The sequence below is a fragment of the Micropterus salmoides genome, unplaced genomic scaffold, assembly GCF_014851395.1.
Source record: "Micropterus salmoides isolate LMB-PRFRI ecotype aquatic unplaced genomic scaffold, ASM1485139v1 Ms_hic_scaffold_15, whole genome shotgun sequence".
Classification (NCBI taxonomy): domain Eukaryota; kingdom Metazoa; phylum Chordata; class Actinopteri; order Centrarchiformes; family Centrarchidae; genus Micropterus; species Micropterus salmoides.
Genome location: NW_024040596.1, coordinates 12764163 through 12783065, shown reverse-complemented (window position 1 = coordinate 12783065; position 18903 = coordinate 12764163). Strand labels below are relative to the sequence as shown.

The 18903-nt window shown below is 40.5% G+C and overlaps 1 protein-coding gene across 1 annotated transcript in view; it reads right to left on the bottom strand.

The window, feature by feature from the left end:
* Window positions 1-18903, bottom strand: part of myo10l3 (myosin X, like 3) — a 56393-nt gene that overhangs the window by 19155 nt on the left and 18335 nt on the right. Inside the window, exons 3-18 of the mRNA XM_038720380.1 lie at window positions 13939-14097; window positions 12712-12899; window positions 12324-12458; window positions 11632-11756; window positions 11503-11516; window positions 11283-11367; window positions 10635-10741; window positions 10192-10321; window positions 8924-9042; window positions 6532-6678; window positions 5106-5206; window positions 4642-4708; window positions 3923-4015; window positions 2636-2704; window positions 692-774; window positions 468-576 (exon numbers count right to left, since the gene is read on the bottom strand). Coding sequence (XP_038576308.1) covers window positions 468-576; window positions 692-774; window positions 2636-2704; window positions 3923-4015; window positions 4642-4708; window positions 5106-5206; window positions 6532-6678; window positions 8924-9042; window positions 10192-10321; window positions 10635-10741; window positions 11283-11367; window positions 11503-11516; window positions 11632-11756; window positions 12324-12458; window positions 12712-12899; window positions 13939-14097 — 1731 coding nt within the window. The remainder of the gene's footprint in view (window positions 1-467; window positions 577-691; window positions 775-2635; window positions 2705-3922; window positions 4016-4641; window positions 4709-5105; window positions 5207-6531; window positions 6679-8923; window positions 9043-10191; window positions 10322-10634; window positions 10742-11282; window positions 11368-11502; window positions 11517-11631; window positions 11757-12323; window positions 12459-12711; window positions 12900-13938; window positions 14098-18903) is intronic.

Here is an 18903-nt window from a genome sequence, read left to right as displayed (position 1 = left end):
CAGCGAGGCCTGGACTGGCAGAGCAGAGCATGATTGGCCCCTGGTTGGCCCCTCTCTGCCCAGCCATCAACCCTAATCCCTTGGCTTTACGAACTGCAGGCCAGGGCAGCCTGCCAAATCCTCCCCTGCTCCTTCTCTCCGCACTGCAGTTAGGACATGCTAAGCTGAGCCCTCCACTGTACCCGCTCCATCTCCACACGTACATTTTCCATACATCACCCATCATTCTCTGCAGATCAAATACACTGCATTCTCCTTCCCCCTCTGTGTTTCCTCCTTTTTCTCTGTGCCCCCCCCCCCCCAAGTTCTCACCATCCCAAGGAAACGAGCCAGAAGATAAGGGTTAAGTGATCATAATATATGCAGCAGCACATGGGAGACACTCGTTGTCTGTGTGATGACACAATCATACAATCATGAGCACTGAAATGGGAGTGATGGTTGGTTCATGGAAGCTTTGTTCTCACCCTGAACTGAGAGCTGACTGTGGGCTTGCGTCGGGCCGTGCCCATCTTTAGGGTCTCGTCTCCACTTCTGCTACCAACACGCTCAAAGAGGTCGTAGATGAAGTCAAGCCTGCAGGCGCACAGTGCAGGACAGGGAAAATGATTGTAAAAGCTTGCATATGAACTCATATGAGTCATACAGGTGTGTGTTCAGCATGCAGGGGACAAGCATGTGCTGTGTTTACCTGCTGTCTTTCAGAATAAACAAGATGTCATCTCTGAAGGTGTCTCTGTTCTTCTCCAGGATCCCACGCACATCATAAAGCACCTAAGGTAGTAAGAACAGAGTGTGTTAACATTTGAGATTGAGTTACAGCTAAACATATTATTAAGACATTTTAAAATAATACATGGTGACACCTATTTATTGTTTTTATTGTCAGGGGTTCATGATGCCCAATCACAGAGATATTTGCTATTGTAACGTAAAGGAAAATTTTGAACTATGAATTGGTATATGAATGAACATAAGTATTGCAGCAAAAGGAGTAGCATTGTTATCACAGTACTTGCTAAATTGCTCTCAGAAGTTCCGTTGATTCAGACTATTTGTATGCAAAGGTGGTAATACAGACCGAAAATTTAAATGCTTCGATGTTTAATGTCAATATCCTGGAGGATCGTTACCCAGACTGGGTGATTCATGTTTTCATGATGAGAACATTCACACCTACGTGCACAAAGTGACATGAGAGGGGACTGTAAATGCATATTTGAGTGCTAGGTTTTAACAAAGACCAGGGGGACGGGCTTTTGAAGTACAGCAGAGCATGTGTGTGTTAATGCAGTCACCTGTTGAGTTCCATACGGCCTTCATCTTAGTGACACGGTATTCCTTTGCTCACCCTGACCCACAGCAATGCATTCAGAGTCTGTTTGTTTGCATGTGTGAGAGTGTGTGTGTGTGTGTGTGTGTGTATGTGTGTGTGCAAGAAATAGTATAAATAGAAATAATACCAAAATACATGCTGTAATCTAATCACAAATGCATTTGTGTACGTGTGAGCTTGTATTCACAGCTGTGTGTGTGTGTGTGTGTGTGTGTGTGTGTGTGTGTACTATAATCCAATAACAACCCCCATCCTCAAGCCCCAAGCCCCAAGCCTTCAGGCTCATGGGGAGCCATGAGATCCAAACTTGACAACACATGTATTTAGGAAAACTACGCTCCATTCCTCTCCCATTGGAATAGACGCACATACAAAAGGCCCTCTGTGTGTCAGGGTCAGTTAACTAACACAGCTAACTAGGATGGTCTCATGATGGCACTGAGAAATGAGTTTGTCAAGAGGAATTGCACAGTTTGAAAGTAAAATCTTGCAGGTGGTGAGTGCGTGTTTCATGCACACAGTAAAAGTCCATCTGCGACGCTGTGTTTGCTGCTCTTTGCATTATTGCTTTGAGACACATAACTGTTTATATTTGACCTCTGAGTTTACAAAGTGTGATGGGTTTTTTTTTTGTTCATGTCCGACAACGAGAGACTTCATTTAAATCGACTACAATTCTCTGGCACCACAAGGATAATTATATCTGTAGGAGGATGCTACTCTTTCCCTCAACTGAACTCACGGCAGCGTTTCTGATAACAGAAGGAGCTTTCAGAGAGGCGACTAAACTCTCCAGAGACACACACTGAAGAGAGAGAGAGAGAGAGAGAGAGAGAGAGAGAGAGAGAGAAACAACTGGTTTGCCTGCTTGCCCTCTCTGGACCAAGTCATTACCATAGACATCCATGCCAGGCTTGTGACTGAGCAGCCACACTCACACTGAAGAGACCTTGTCTGAGGCAGGATTCATAAGGCCATTCTTTATCAAGGCGAATCTTTCTACCCCTCCGCCCCCACACACACCAACCCTCCTGCTCTTTCCTGATCTCTCTTGCCTTTCTCTGCCCTTCCGTCAAGAGTAACCTCTGCCATTATGTAAGCAAAGGAAGGAGAGGATGACGGTGAAGCAGTTTATCCTGACTCAGCAGGGGGAAAGACAGCGAAGGAGGGGAACAACATCAACATGCTGTAGGAGATTTCAGCAGAGACGGTCCTGATGCCCATCCAACAACTTCCCCAACTTTCTCACTCAGGGAGGAAGGGGATGCTCTGTGTCTGTGTGTGTGTGTTGTTAATTACCTCTCCAGCATAGTGCTTGATGCCAAACTGGTGGTCGTTCACTCTGGGCTTCACGTAGTACGGGTTTGTCTGAGGAGAAAAGACAAAGAGACCAGTGACTCTTAGAAATGTCTACTTAGTAATAATCAATTGACGTAGTACTGGCACGCTGAGACCTCCAAGACGGAGTACAGAGGGCAGCTGAAAGGTCAGTAACACATCTACACATATAGGGCTGCAACTAATTAACGTGTTTTTTTTTTTTAATAAACAGATGGAATATTAGTCTAAATGATGTCAGGGTCTCTAACAATGTCTTGTTTTGTCTGACAAACAGACTCAAAGATGATTATAAGAACTGATTTTTGACACATTACAACCTGAACTGTACACATGGGAAAAATCCAGGGCACCTTTTCTGCACTACTTTGACACAAGATAAATGTTGGTTGATGTATTGCTTTTTGATACCTGCCTTGCCCTCAGTAGAGTTTTAGTTCATTTCTTTCTCTGAGCCTATTTTTTTCCATTCAATGGATACTTCAGTTTGGTAAGATTGCTTTCTTGCTTTGATGTTACATTTGTAGTGAGCATGTTTCTTGACTAAATATTATACTAAATAATTATACTATTATACTAAACTATTAAAATTACTACATTAATTTACAATTATATAAAACATAGAAAAACTACAAATCCCCACATTTGAGAAGCTCAAACCTTTGGCATTTTTCAAAATTGTTGATTAATTTTCTCTTGATCAACTAATCACGTAATCAACTAATTATGTCAACACTAAACACAGCCTACTCTCTCTCTAACTTCTTTCGTCTGTGACCTTAAAACTCAACCTATGCTTCAGCAGCCACGGCAGACACCTCAGGGAGAGATCCGGCAGTTCTTTGGTCTCACTTTGTAATTCTCCTGTATTTTCCGTCAGCCACAGAAAACCCCGTTGGGTTTACTGAGGGCAGTCTTTTCTCTTGCACACAATGCTGATCAGACCTGGAGAATGGCTGATCGCATTTCAGCATTGTTGTATTTGCATGTGAGAGAGCACGGGGGCGTGTGCAAGTGCTGCACAGACGTTCGATGCTGCATCAAAGGCGAGAGTTCATCAGCCAGGAGGGAGGTTTAACTCGTTGAGATCGTGTCTGAGCTGGTGGGAGGTGACGACTTTGGTGAAGGGATATGGGCCATTTTTATGTCTTTGTGAGTATCGGCCCGGGAGTGATAGGGTGTGTATGCACTGCTGCATGCGTGAAAGATGTACTGTATGGAAGTTTTCACATGTGCGTGTGGACTCACTGCGTGTCGGCTGTGCAGTTTCTCCAGAAGGGTGTAGTCCGTGCCTTTGGGGAAGCGGCTCTCCTCATTGATAAGAGCTAACATGCCCAGTTTCTAAAGGGAAACCAGACAGAGGAGCAGGACAGAGTGAAACACACATCATTCATGATGGAACTAGTTATAATGGGGCACATCTGGCTGCTTTTATTATAACAATGTGTCCAGGAAACAGCATAGTAATTCATTCAACTTTTTCTTTTATTTATAAAAAGAAGGTTCACCGAGCAGGCACGATGTAACTAATAGAGCGCAAATCATCTTATAGAGGGCTATCAAGCTAAATCTAACGGATAAAATGGTTGTAGTGTAGTCTTTCTGCTTTCTATATAACTTTTTTTAGAGAAACTTTTTTAAAACTTTTTTAAAGTTTGTCATTTTGACCCAGAAACCTTTCAGACACAAGCCCACTTCTGTAGAAGCTCAGTTTTAACCACCAGGACAACTATGGTGATAAATTAACACAAATTGTCCTAATGCTTCACTTCAACCATACCTCCAACCACTGACTGGTGTGCATTACTGTGCACACAACATGCAAACTGAGACTATGTAATGACAGAGGAGGAGATGGAGGTCAATGTAAGCACAGCGTGGCGTCCTGGTCAGAGCGCTCTGGCTGGTGGTTAGCGGTCGATCCCGGTGGTGACTGCTCTCTTGGGGTCTGACTGACAGTCTGTTACCTTTTCTATGAGATCCAGACACTCTGCGTTATCCATCCAGTCTATGGCCTCCCACTGGATGCCCTCCCTGTGTGAGGACAAAGACACACACACACACACACACACACACACACACCATGTATATATATATATATATAAATATAAACCACTAGAAGACACAATGGCTGTATTGTCCAGCATGAACATGTGATGAAATGAGCCATGTCCAAGCTGCTGGTCCATTTTACAAGAAAACAACTGTCTGGGGGAGAAACTGAGCCGATTCCAAACCTCTGGCAGTTTGCCTATATTGCCGTGAGGAGGACGAACCCCCATCCCCAGTCCTATCTGTCTGTGGATGTGCTGTCTCCAGCACATGAAAAAACTTGTTTTACTTTCAATATATCCACCAGCATACAAGCCCAATCTGTAGAAATGGCTCTAGTTGTTAAACATATTAAATATAACATATTAAACATGTTTACCTGTTGTACTCCAGCTGTTCCAGCGAGAAGATGTGCTTGTTGAAGTACTCCTGGAGTTTCTCGTTGGCATAGTTGATGTTAAACTGTTCAAACCGGTTCACCTACAAGACGGAAGATTTCAAAGCAGTCAGTTCTGTAGGATTCCCTTTCAGACATGTTTTAGGGCATATGACAATACTCTACTTTAATCATTTGTTTTTTTCCCCCCAAAGAATTGAAATTTCCTTGTTAAAAAATATTTAAATCACATGTACTCCATCTGCCTCATTGAACAAGCGATGACAAGACACTTCACTAAGAGCTTTAAAGTTTTAAATGATGATTTTAAAGCCTCTCAAAGCAGTTAATGTGGATGCAGCTTCATGTTTTATTAAAATATATGAGCACAGAAGTATCGCCCGTCCACTGCAAACCAGTAAGAACAGCACACAGAAACAAGGAAATACTCAAATCTCTCATGTGAAATACTGTATATCACAAAAGTGAGTACACCCCTCACATTTTTCTAAAAATTTGATAACAGTGTAACAGTGTAAATTTGCTGTCCCCTCAAAATAACACAACACACAGCCATTAATTCTAAACCGCTGGCAACAAAAGTGAGTACACCCCTAACAATTATTTTTTCAGATCTTCAGAGAGTTCTTTGCCATGAGCAGAGGTGGAAAGTAACAAATTGCATTTACTTGCGTTTTTTTGTGTACTTGTACTTTTTTGAGTCGTTTTTATAATCTGTAATTTTACTTTAAGTATGTTTTCTTTAAATTATTGTACATTTTAAATCACAGCCAGTTTTATGCAAGATCCATGCAAAAATAGCATATCATGTCTTATTAAGAGGAGCCAAGCAAAAGACTGCGATTTAATTAAATAAGTATAATAAGTAGGCCTTTAAATAAGATATTAACTTAGTCTAAATAAGTTATTTTAGGAGGATAAAAAGTAACTACGTAATGTTTACTCTGAGTAACTTTTAAATGAGCTACTTTTTACTTTTACTAGTAGATTATATGTTGAACTTCCAGTGACCAGTATGAGGGAGTGTGGGAACGATAACACCAAATTCAACACACCTGCTCCCCATTTACACCTGAGACGAGTCACATGACACCGTGGAGGGAATATGGCTAATTGGGCCCAATTTGGACATTTTCACTTAGGGGTGTACTTACTTTTGTTGCCAGCGGTTTTGATATTAATGGCTGTGTCACGTTTTATTTTGAGGGGACAGCAAATTCACACTATTATACAAGCTGTACACTCACTACTTTACATTGTGGCAAAGTGTCACTTCCTCAGTGTTGTCACATGAAAAGATATAATCAAATATTTACAAAAATGTGAGGGTTGTAATCACTTTTGCGAGATACTGTAACTGTTACAACTTTAAATTTAGGATTACGATTTATTTGCTTTTTATTTTCACCTCAAAGTTCTCGAAGCCGAAGATGTCCAGGATTCCGATGGACTTGAAGTTGTCTTTGCCTTTGATTTTCTGGTTTATCCTCATTATGATCCAGGAGAAGCACTGAGAATAGAGTGCCATGGCAACTGAGTCTCGCGAGTCCACAGCCTGCAAATCACAAAATGAAGAGAACAAAGAACAAAGTTTACCATGGATGAAGTCAAGAGAGAGGAAACTTTGCAGACTTTATACTAAACACAACATACAGTATATCACCATATACATTTCGTCAGTTCTATCAGATGGTGGTTACAGCTGTTTGATGGGTGTGTGAGGCCTCAGTGGTGTGTCTATAAAACAAATAGTGGTTTGGAGACAAAGGTGTGTTATGTCAGTGCCTGCCTGCAGGCAACAGGTAAGACAATGTCTGTTTTCACAACAGACAGCGTCCTTTATCGCCTACATATCTTAAGAGTGATGCACTGCAGGCAGTTTTTGTTGTATTTAAAAATATTCAGCGAAAACAATGACAATTCAGAGTAATATGTAAACATGAATTCTTAGACGATTGCCTCCAGTTTTATTATCTTTTTTTTTTTAAACCCTGCACAAGGAAATGACACCTATGCTGTTTTACCTTTTTTTTCACTTCCCACAGAGATAAAAAGTTCATACAGCCCAAATGGGGCATAATTAAACAAGGCACACTGAGGCAATGGTGGCAAGTATACAGACATTTCGCTAATAACACTACAATACTAGTATTTTGAATGCGGGACTTTTACATTGTTGTACTGGTGCTGTTACTTAAGCAAAAGATCTGAAAACTTCCTCCACCAGCGGACACAGGACAAACACTATTTATAAGGCAGAGTTTGTTAAAATAGTATCGTGCATATACATACTGTATATATATTTTTCTTTTAGTGTATTTTAACCTGCTGGGATTACTACACCATTGGGATTTTTATTTACATGCAGAACATGAGTGGCAGAAAATTATAAAGATTAAAAACTAAATCTGCAGATGACGACCATGCGATGTGGTTGAAAGCTTCCAATGTCAGGAATTAGCTGTCAAACACAAGCTCAAACTCATAGATGAGAAGTCCTAGAGATGCTTAAAATCATGGAAAGTATAAACATCTACAGATCCATGATAACCGAGCAAACATCAGCCTGCTGAGGAAGACCAAGTGACATACTCAGAAGCTCCAGGAAAAGTAAGTGGACGTTATAATTGTTTAAAGCTATCTTAATCGTACACTCTACTTCTATGTGACTGACGAGATAGATGTTGTCATTTGTGACATTTAGCCACACTAAGTCAAATAAATTACATTATCTAGTTAATCGCCAGCTCTGATTTTCTCCAGCTGTTGTGGAGTCAGCCTTTCAGCCAGACACCAAAGCTTGAGCTTGCCAGCTACATTTCCTCCACAGCCATTGTGCTTGATTTGAAAACAAAACAAGAGTGTGGCGGTGTGTACTGTATTTGGGGCAACAATGCTCCTGGGCTTTTCAGTAATCCATCATTCCCCGTCACCTCTTGTAACCAGCGGGTACGAACAGAGTGCTGGTGGCTCCAGGATCTCCGTCACAGGGGTGAGAAGAATGGATGTTTGTCCGGGATGGGGGGAGTGGGGGGTGTCCTAGTGCAGGCAGTCGTGGGGTGGGTGACCCCTGGCCTCTGTGAGAAGAAGCCATTCTTACCAACTCCAGGACTGGGATAATGAAGTCTATTAAGAGACAAGCTGCTTCAAAGGCCACACAGAACAAGCAGCAGCAGGGTGACAGCATAGGCTCTTTGTCTGCTGTTGAAAAGCTTTCTTGTGACTTTCGTGTCCCTGTGATAATAGTAAAGGTCCATTCTGCATATTCGCTTATATTCATGCATATGAGTGGGCCCGAAGGCTTGAGCTCATCCAAAAAGGATTGTGTCATGAGTCAGAATGTCCTTGTGGCATATGGTGAAAAGGATAATGCATGCAGATACAACTTGCGAAATATTCACATTAATTACAGACCACAGCATAGACATCTGAAGCCGAGAGAGAGACACCAGTGAATTATTGTGCCAATGTCTTGGTGCCTGGCTGCGCTGCCTCTAGAGGAGAAGACTCTCACTTTGCCCTCAGTCATTGGCTCTATTGTGCTTTTGACTCAGATCACTATCATGATGGCTTTATTGTGCCAGGAATCTGGCAGACAAAAAGCAGGAAATGGCTGGGAGTCACGCAAGGGATCTGGAGAGGCATGTGGGAGAAAGGCTGTGTGTGTGTGTGTGTGTGTGTGTGTGTGTGAAAAAACAGGGCAGACCCCTGAATGATCCCTGAAATGTGGGAAATAATGTTAGCTGTGTGATTCCTGTAATGAGCATCGGAGGAGGAAGTTGGGTTGGATGTACTGTTACCTGCTCCACAGTGAGTGGAGAGCAAATCTCCTCTCCTCTTAGGATCATGGAGCGTTGGGTCAACACCTCTGACAGCTGGAAGGAGTCCAGGCCGAGCAACTCGCTGACATTACTGACCACTGAAACACACACAGATAGATTAGTTGTAGAGTGTGTTTGTGCGACAGAATCAGGTAACCTGGCAATGAATCTGATTCTGATTCTGAAACCTAATGCAGAACACAAAGTATTCAGGTGGCTCTTATTGGTGTCAAACAACAGTTGTGACATAAAGACTGTGATCCTATACAGTCTATAGGAAACTCTACTCTGTAGGCTGGGTTCACTGTAGTTCGCTGGTTCTTTAGAAAAAGAGGTCAGACACAGTGAACAAAGGAGCCTTGAGTTCATGTTACAGCCTGTTCAGTGCTCTGTCTGCTAGTGCAACGTCAATCAAACACAGGGGCATGAGGAATACAACATCAGTGGTGAGAGAACTGTCTGCATTAGAAAATAAAGGTTTTCTACAATAGATTCTAGCAGAAGAAATAGTTCATTTTAAGTGGACCTGGCTTTTCCACTGCAGCCAGAATCTGTCTGGTTTTCCCCTTAAACAGCATTAAATATTTTTTCACATTTTGTATCCGCTTGGCCATACAATGCTGTCATATGCAATATTTGCTCATACACACATTTCCCTTACATTGCTGTTATGTTTTTAAATAATCTATGTAAATTGACTAGGATCTAAAATAAAGTTGTATAGATTTTAGTAGTTAGTAATGACTGTCCCACCAAAGAGCTCGTGGTTTGTTTCTTTGTCTGGTTTCCCAAAAGAGAACTTGTTTAATAAGCACTGTGCTCTCATGATTAAAACACTTTGACAACACTTTTCCAAATCAATTCCTAATGACTGCCTAGGAAGTGTCCTAGAAATAACTATGTAATAATTAGTATTAATTATAGGGGAAACAGGAACTTCCTTAGTTAGTATTAAATTAATAGTGGAAAGTTCCATACATGCTGAATTGTATGTTTGCCTTTTAATTTAGCACTATCTCTATTTTACCTATAAGTAGTACAAAATGTCTTCCAAGTCAAACCCCCTTGGAAATTATTCAGAAATGATGGAGATAAGCATTCCCAAACTTTCATATTTTTACTTATCTGTGTCCTTCAAAGTTCAAACAGTGCAGTACATATTGAGGATGTGTAGAAAGGTTTCGGCAGTATCAATATAACACACCAGCAGGTCTGTTGTATATTATTCTCTTAATTCCTTCTCCTACCCCCTTTGGAAGTGATCTGAGCTCCGCCAGCAGTCATAAACTCAATATTGCCCATCTGGAGGACAGCAGACAGCAACTTGAACACGTCTCTGATCTCCTCCTCAGTGAATTCCATCACTTTCAGGGCCTCCTGCGACACAGCACAGACAAAGGTAGACAATAGGTTACTATAAGGAAACAAACCAGACCCATTCAAGATGTGACAGCAGTTAAACCTAATTTTATTTATCCTTGGAGCTATGGAACACTTTTATGAAAAGCCAACATGACAATAAAATATCATGTTTCCCTCAGACTTTTCTAGAAGTGATGTTTCTGTCTAGAAAGGTGGTGTTACACTCATGATAAAGGGCGATGCCACCCTCTGGAGGAAAAGCAAACTAACTACACCCCCCCCCCCAAAAAAAAATCCTTTCTGGATTTTCCTTTTATCCACTCCTTACCATCACACTTTCAAAGAGCAGCTTGTCATCCAGACTGCTGTCCTGCACGCAGCCTGACTGGCTCAGGTAGTGATACAACTCAGGACCCTCTGCCAAGAGGTACATGTCTGCGAGACACAAACGTTAGGAAAACTAGAGGTAAATAAAATAAAAATGCATCCATGCCTAAGTCTGCGTAATGTGAGTTGATTCTTATCTTCATGCTACTACTTCTTAAGCATACAAGGGAGAGAATTTAATATATCATATATATATATATATATATATATATATATATATATATATTTCAATATCAACAATTACCACATATTGATTCACTGCAAATAGATTTTCAGCTACATGAAGTATTCTGTTGCTAACGTCTACCCTTTCCTGTGAAAAGAAACCAAAAACTTCAGCTCCTCCATTAGCTCCTGTTGTTCAAATTGTGGCATTTTCATTATATACATGTATATGATTTTTTACACAAAACTTCATAGTGGCTACCTGCTCTTATATTATAATACTATTATTTAGCATTTCCTTTAGAGATGCCTGTATCTTTATAATTCAGATATTATAGTCATATGAGTAAGGTGTATGTTAAAGAGTTAGTAGCCAGGAAGACTGACTACATCGGTTGAAAACTTAAAATAAGTAGAAACCAACCTCTGTGGTCTTTGTCTGCCCCTGCCAGCAGAGCGTAGAAGATGTGGTAGTTTCTTTCTCCAGGATTCTGTCGAACCACACGGTTCTTGGAAAGAGAAAATGGTTAGAAGAAAAAGTATTTCAGGAGTGACTATTGACTGTGCTATTACATAATGACTAAATCAAATAATTAACTTGCTGATCCCAGTCGATGCTACCAAATGCTGCAACACAAACTTACCTTTTCTAGCAAATCTGATGATTGAAAGTCAAGGACAACAATGACAACTTAAAGTGAATACATCCTCTGAATCAGACACTACTGACATCAAATTTCTTTACATTATCTATATGAACTGATAAAGGATACAGTCAATGATGCAGCCTCCCTGAATGTTCCCGTTCTGGGAAAAGTGGAGCTGTATAAACTTCCCAAAGCGACTGGAGTTGTTGTTGTACACGGTCTTAGCATTCCCAAAGGCTTCCATGATGGGACTAAGACAGAAGAAACAAATCAACTAAGAAAACCTTATTTTACATTTCCCCATGTCGCTACATCACTGTGTATTTTGATCAAGATCCAGATGTATAACAACATTATAACAAATTGATGCAGAATAAACAGATATGACAAGATTTAACACAGCTTACTACTTAATTATGTTTATTATATAAACAAAAAATATCAAAATAAATGTAAAGATAAAAGATAAGAGACAACTGTGATGCCCTTCCCACTGTCTTGGAGGCTGTCCTGGCCAACCTCAGCAGGCAATTGCTTGACATGAGAGGGTTGTCAGCTGATTAAGCTCACCTGAGCCCTTGGGCTATAATAGCTGGCCCATGTATTTAGTCGGGTCTCTCCCTTCCTATATCTTACATCTATGCATTGCTTACAATGTACTTGTTTTAAGCAAAACGCTTGTGTGGACTCCCTCCTTGTCACATTCCCTGAGCCAGTTTGTGACATAACAAATAATAACAAAGGGAACAAGTGTTGATTCTTTAATGAGACTCTTATACATGAACAGTCTTGGTCAGAGGTTGGGGTTCAAACAGTACCTGCTCTGGACGAGAGCCTGCTCCACCCTGGTGGTCCTCTCTGACAGAGGAGTACCTGCTGAGTTCTGACTCATCACTGAAAGAAACTTCAGCAGCAGCTTGGTGCTCTCTGTCTTCCCAGCACCACTCTCCCCACTGAAGACACAGAGACAAAGAGAGTAAGAGAGAGAAGTATATTAATCAAACATTTTAAGCATATTTCTAATGTGTCCATGAGGAATTTAGTTTAAAAATGTTTGAGCTAGGGCTTTCTCACAAGCTAAAGTCATGAGAGGACTCGAAAAGGATTGGTTTCATGCTACGTAACTGTACTTTCAATCATTTTGACTTTATCAAACGTGGATCCTGTATTTTGAAGTGAAACTGTAACTGTCTCCCCAGTCCTCACCTGATGAGAACACACTGGCTGTCGTGTCTCTTCCACAGGCAGCGGTAACACTCGTTGGCCACGGCAAAGATATGAGGAGGCAGCTCCCCCATCTGGTGTTTGCTGTACAGGTCGACTGCAGTGCCGTCATACAGGCCCGATATCTGCTTATAGGGATTTACTGCTGCCAGGATCGAACCAATGTTGGTCTGAGGGAAATTAAAAAGCGAAGAGAGGAGCGAGGGAGAAAAAGGAGATGAGAGGACAATTAAAAAAAGACAGACACAGATAATCAGTGAAAGAATAGACATGGTATGGAATTTGCAGCTTTTACATCTTTCTGTATGAGATCTACAGTACAATTACTTAATACTATCAGTTCAGTAGATTCACCCAGCTTCCTGTCTCCTATGTACGCAGTACCTGTAGTTAGTAATACTCTTAAACTACTGCATATGGCCTAGTTTCCACTAAGCCTGGTAATATTTTAGGATCCATTGCTCCTGCTCGGGTAATGCGCTTTGGGTAAAAGTGCCTCACAAAAGTGTGTTTGTGGGTCATCTTTCTACAATGACATTGTTCTGCAATGCTATGTAGACAGACCGGGCGAACTTTCTGAGACGAGATTAAGAGATAGGATTTCCAAAAACATAGTTACTGTGAGTCTGTGGGCAATGATTATTTTAATAAAGCCGGGGTAGTGTTTCAATGGGACTTCAGTGCTCTACCATGAAAATAATCCTGGGAGTGAAACAAGGTCAGACAAACATATCTGAAATCTTGCATTCTTAATGGAAAATCCAGCTCCTATTCCAGGAGTTATCTGTACTTTGCTATTTAATATTTTTTAATATTAGAACCTTATCATCAGTCTGCCTAGCTCACATCTGTTAAAGTTAGTAACAGTGTTTATTTCATTGTTTTATTCAGCTGTGCAGCTTATCGATGCATTGGAGAGAGGGTTTGTAGTGTTGCAGAGTAATAGCAAGCAAGAGGGAGAATGTGAGTCATGTGCCTTACTCAAAACACAATACATCTTGTTGCTTTATAAAAAAATGACACCAAAAAACTGACGTTTCATGTTGATGTTTTTGATTTTTTTGAGTTTTGTTACACTTTGAGATCTACAGTCTAGCTGTGCTGCACATCCCAGTTACCAGTATATGCCCCTGAACAACACAATGGACCCGCATATTCCAGGTGCATCATGGTGGTACATGGTAAATGTGCTCACAGATTGTGCCTTACATAGATGTTGTCTTTCTGGTAGCGCAGAAAGAGGTTGTGCATGATGGCGGCTTCATGCAGTTCTGCCAGTGTGGACATGTCCTCTACTCCGGGGATGCTGCTGGGGTGCATTGGGTACACCGTCTCCCTGCTCAGCTCTGCCTTCTGTAGGTAGATCACCTGGAACAACACACACACACACACACACACACACACACAAAATTTAGCTTTTATGATATTTTAAAAATTGTCAAAAACAAAACACTTCTTGGGGTGCATGAATCATATGCAAGAATTATTCATTTGACGGTGCACGTTACTATCAAGAAATAGAAATGGTTATTCATGTTCACAAAAAAAGAGGAAGTCCAAGCAGAACTCCGAGCTCTAATGCAGCAGCATGTGCACATCTTTGCTGCCTCTCGTAGCTTGTTTGAAGAGAAAATCCCTTTGAGTACTGGCACAATTAAATACAAATAAGCACTGCTGTAAGTTCACTGTTTAAATGCTACCTCTGCAGCATACACTTACCAAACTGGAATGGAAAAATAACAGCTGAATACATTAGGAGCTGCAATTAAATTCTCTTATTGATTTAGCAATTAATCGTCTAGTCTATAAAATGTCTGAAAATAGTGAGAAGAAGAGCATCACAATTTCCCAGAGCCCAAAAACAAATAATGAAATGACTTATTTTGTCTGAGCAACAGTCCAAACCCCCAAAATATTCAGTTTTCAGGAAGATATAAAACATAGAAATACTTGGTATTATACTAATAATACCAATTAATGATTGGAACCAGTAAATATTTGCCATTTTGATTTGATAAAATGACTTAAACAACTTATAGAGTCAGGCTTTCCACCAAGAAAATGTTCGGCCAGGGTGATAAGCCAATCAGACCCTGGCAATCATTTCTTATCATGCCAAGGTTAACTCCACTGAATATAACTAATATTACAGAAGCAACGACTTTATGATCATTTTCAGTATCTCCCATCACAGCTGACAAAGGTGTGATTACGTTCAAAGGACGTCCTACACTTGTTGGTCCCCCGTGTCCAAACAGAATTAGGTAAAAAAAACCTTCACGTTTGCTGCACCTTCTGCTGGGAACCTTCAGGATATGGAGCAGTGCTGTGGTTTATAAAGTTGTATTCTGCCTTATTCAACACAGGGGCTTGTGTTATGTATGTTTGTGTACTTGATGTCTTTTATATGTTGGAAACTGTCCTTTATGTTTTTTTATGCTGCGTCTTGGCCAGGTCTCTCTTGAAAAAGAGATTTTAATCTCAATGAGACAATTTAAAATTTAAAAAAGGCAGCGGACAGCCAGAGACCGACTGTAGATTGTTCTGAAGAGCACCCATGCAGCAGGAGGGCAGGTAGACAAGTTTTCACAGATCTGAGTCATACTGCTTGCACATTAGTCTTCCACTGTGACCATAGTGCCGGCATGCATATATGTGACATGAATAACTGAGGTTAAAATGACTAAGTCATTAAGCATGCCTGTGCCTGCTGTTGGCATACCCGACAGATAGAGAGCCCCCGTCTAATTCATGCCCGGACTTCTCTCCTCGATTTGTTCAGTTCACTTCTTAGTCTCACCGTGTCACATTCCTGCAACAAGGCCAATTACATGCAGCAGTAGAGTAAATGGGATGGTTGGATATATCATTGTCTTGACATTCAAGGCCCATTTATAGTTTAGACGTGAAGTAGGGAGCTAGTCAGAAAGACAACGGATGGAATAAGAAGTACCAGTGTCTCTATAGTGCCGGTGAAACATAAAAACAGTCTAATAAACCAACAGAAATCCACAGAGAGTCGGGGAGCCTCGCAGACTTTCTGGCCATCAGAACTCTAATGGAACAGGTATGAGATAAGAGAACAGACAGACTACAACTGTGTCAGCCACTTGATGGGAAGCAGTGTGGAGATCAATACTGATGGACAAGGAGCGGGGGTTGTGGTGTCCAAGTGCATTACTGCCGTCTCTTTCGGCATATTCAATTGTGTCCCAGTCGGGAGCAGATACTGTCTTTCACAGAACTGCTGCGTTGCTGATTCAGTGTAGAGGAAGGTTTGAAAGGGTTTACCTGATTCTTAGAATGTACAGCCAAATAATCTAAGATACCAAAAACAGAAACATTTTCATTCATTTGGAGTCATGTTTCTGGTCACCTAAGTCCAACATTCACACTCTTTTTAGCTCTGTTTTTGGTCTCTACTAATATCTGGCTCTTAGTTTCTAAATGCAGTGGGTTTATCAGAGCTTTTACCCCAATAACAGTTGCCTGCTGCGGCTAAATAAAGGGGGCTGACAAGAGCGGTGGCATTATACCAAAACAGACCAAAACCAAAACAATGAGCTGAAAGATGCTAAAATGCACTGTAAAGCTGAGGGGAACTACATAGTGGTGATTATTATATATATATATATATATATATATATATATATAGCATGAGTCATTTGCACACCGATAAGACATGTAACTGAAGAAATAATGCTTTATGATTGCAACTGTGTCTCATTCTACAAAATATATGATATGTAAGCCTGTGAAGGAGATAGCATTGTTGAAAGGCTGACTCTGTGTGTAAATATCATTACTGGATTCCATCATTTTCATCTTTATGCAGTGCATTAGCTAAAGTGAATCTGTATAAAAGTGTGGAAAAATCTAAGTATGTGTAGTGATAAACTGACTGTCTGGCTGCCATGTCCATTACCGCGTTAGATGGCCATTAGAGAATGGGTGTATGCTGAGGCAACAGCACAATAACAATGCAGTCATCAGGCGGTTGCTACATGTTGTTGTGGTATTAAGGTTTGTGAAAGGGTGAAGACCTTGGGGAGACAGCAGCAGGTGCCATGATGTCATCCATGGAGCGAAAGCTTGCAGATTTACAGCCAGATGTCCCTAAACATTTCGCTAACCCCACCCTCTCCTCTCTGGAAAATTAGCCTTGATTCACCAGGCAGGGCCTATCTGACTAATAAATCAAATAGGATTTTCACTTGTTTTATATCCTTAATCAGAATTATTGCGTTGCATTCAATTACATCACTCACTTATTGTGATTGATGTCAGTATCAACACCCAGGCTCAGGTGGATCACATACAAATCGTCATACAAAACCATATTCTGTTTATTTAACAATGAGTGAGAGTGAAATAAATCAGCACGATTATTTGACAAACAAATCAAAACATGCAACTGCAAAAAACAACAATTTTATATCTTCGATATGAACAACATGATTTTAGGTGTATAGAATATCAAATAAAAGCATCTATGGGATTCTACTTAAGATGGTTGATCTTTAAAGCAACACTGTCATTTTGCTGAACAACAATATAATGGTACATAATGTATAATGGTAAATTTTAAAATGTAACAGTAGCACAAGTAGAGAAGAGTTATAGCAAAGTAACATCTCTTTAAAGTTTGCTGAACTGAGTAAGTATGTTTTTTCATCTTTCCATTTGTAAAAGGAGGAATGTGTTCTTTCTTCATTCAAACATTACAAAGTGACATTTAACAAAAGGCAATTCTAGCTGTTTGTCTTTGTTGGAATTGCAGTGCATTTGATAATACACTGTATATGAATGGAACATGCTATATTTCAATTCTTCCTATTTATTTAATTACAATAATGTGTTTTGATGAGCCTCCCAGGTCTGTGTTCACTTTCTGTTGACACTGATGGAGACACAACGGGCCCGACACTCAATGAAGCAAACCAGAGAAATCTGAGATACATCTTCTGTCTGTGTCAGCATTCTTTAGTTCCCAAAGCACAAGTTCAAAGTTGCATTGAGGTGACTGGGAGCAAAGCTAATGCAGGATAACAGACTAGGAGGGGCTACAGGTCCATGTTACACTCTCGATTGCAGTGAGGACCTCAAGTTTCACAGGAGGAAAACAAATATGGCTGCTATAGCCAAACACACAATGAGCTGCAAGTTTGGAAAGCACCCGTACTACTCCTCCAGAAAAATATATAACACACAAGAGAGGAATTGTCCCTTCAGATTTTGCAGAAACTCTGTACTGTTATTCTATCTCTACTTCATATGTTTTTGATCTTATCTGAATAATTCACTGTTCGGATTTCACAACAGCGAGCCTCTGGGACTTTTTTCATACCTTAAACACCAGAGATGCTCAGAGAAATCTGAGTTTCCAGCATTAAAAGAGATTTCACATTCCTTCACATCCGCTGTGGTCTTTTATTGTTTGGTTCCACTGTTGGTTTCATTCCTTTGAGATAAGTCACTGAGCTATGTCTTCACAGCCATCAATATTTATTCCTGTCTTCATACATTTATTTCCAAATAATTTACTGACTAAACAATCCCCTGTGGATATGGGTAAACAGGAACTAATATGGAATATGAGAGCAGAGAAGGTCTAGACACAGACTTATATTCTTTACTATTTCCATTTCAGTCCATAGGAGGTGCACTAATGTCCTGTTAGTGTCCATTATAACAATTACACATACTGGAACATTTTTCCTAGATGAGCTGTAGAGCAGTCCTACCCTGACATTACAGTGATGAAACACTGTGTCTACAGTTATTGATTTTCAGCTTGAAATCACAGTGTGGATCTACAACAACTGTCAATTCTTAATCAAAACAAACTTTATTTAACTTTATTTTGAGCTATAATTACGGTGATTATTGCATTCTGTCAGTGCACCATAAGATAATTACAGCAAGTCCTGTTTCATGTGGGGTGTGCAGTATCATCGACGTTAATGATCTGAGTGGTATAATGATGGCAGGAGATAATTTCATGCCACCTATAACAACTTGTGACTCATGATTGGTTAGTGAAAATGTTCACTTCACAAATGAATCCTCTCCAGATGGAGCCTGGTGTTGACAGTATGCTACGCTGCCGGCCATATAGCCGGATACAAAGCAGGCAAACAAACAACACCGAAAACCTCAGGGTTTTGCTGATAT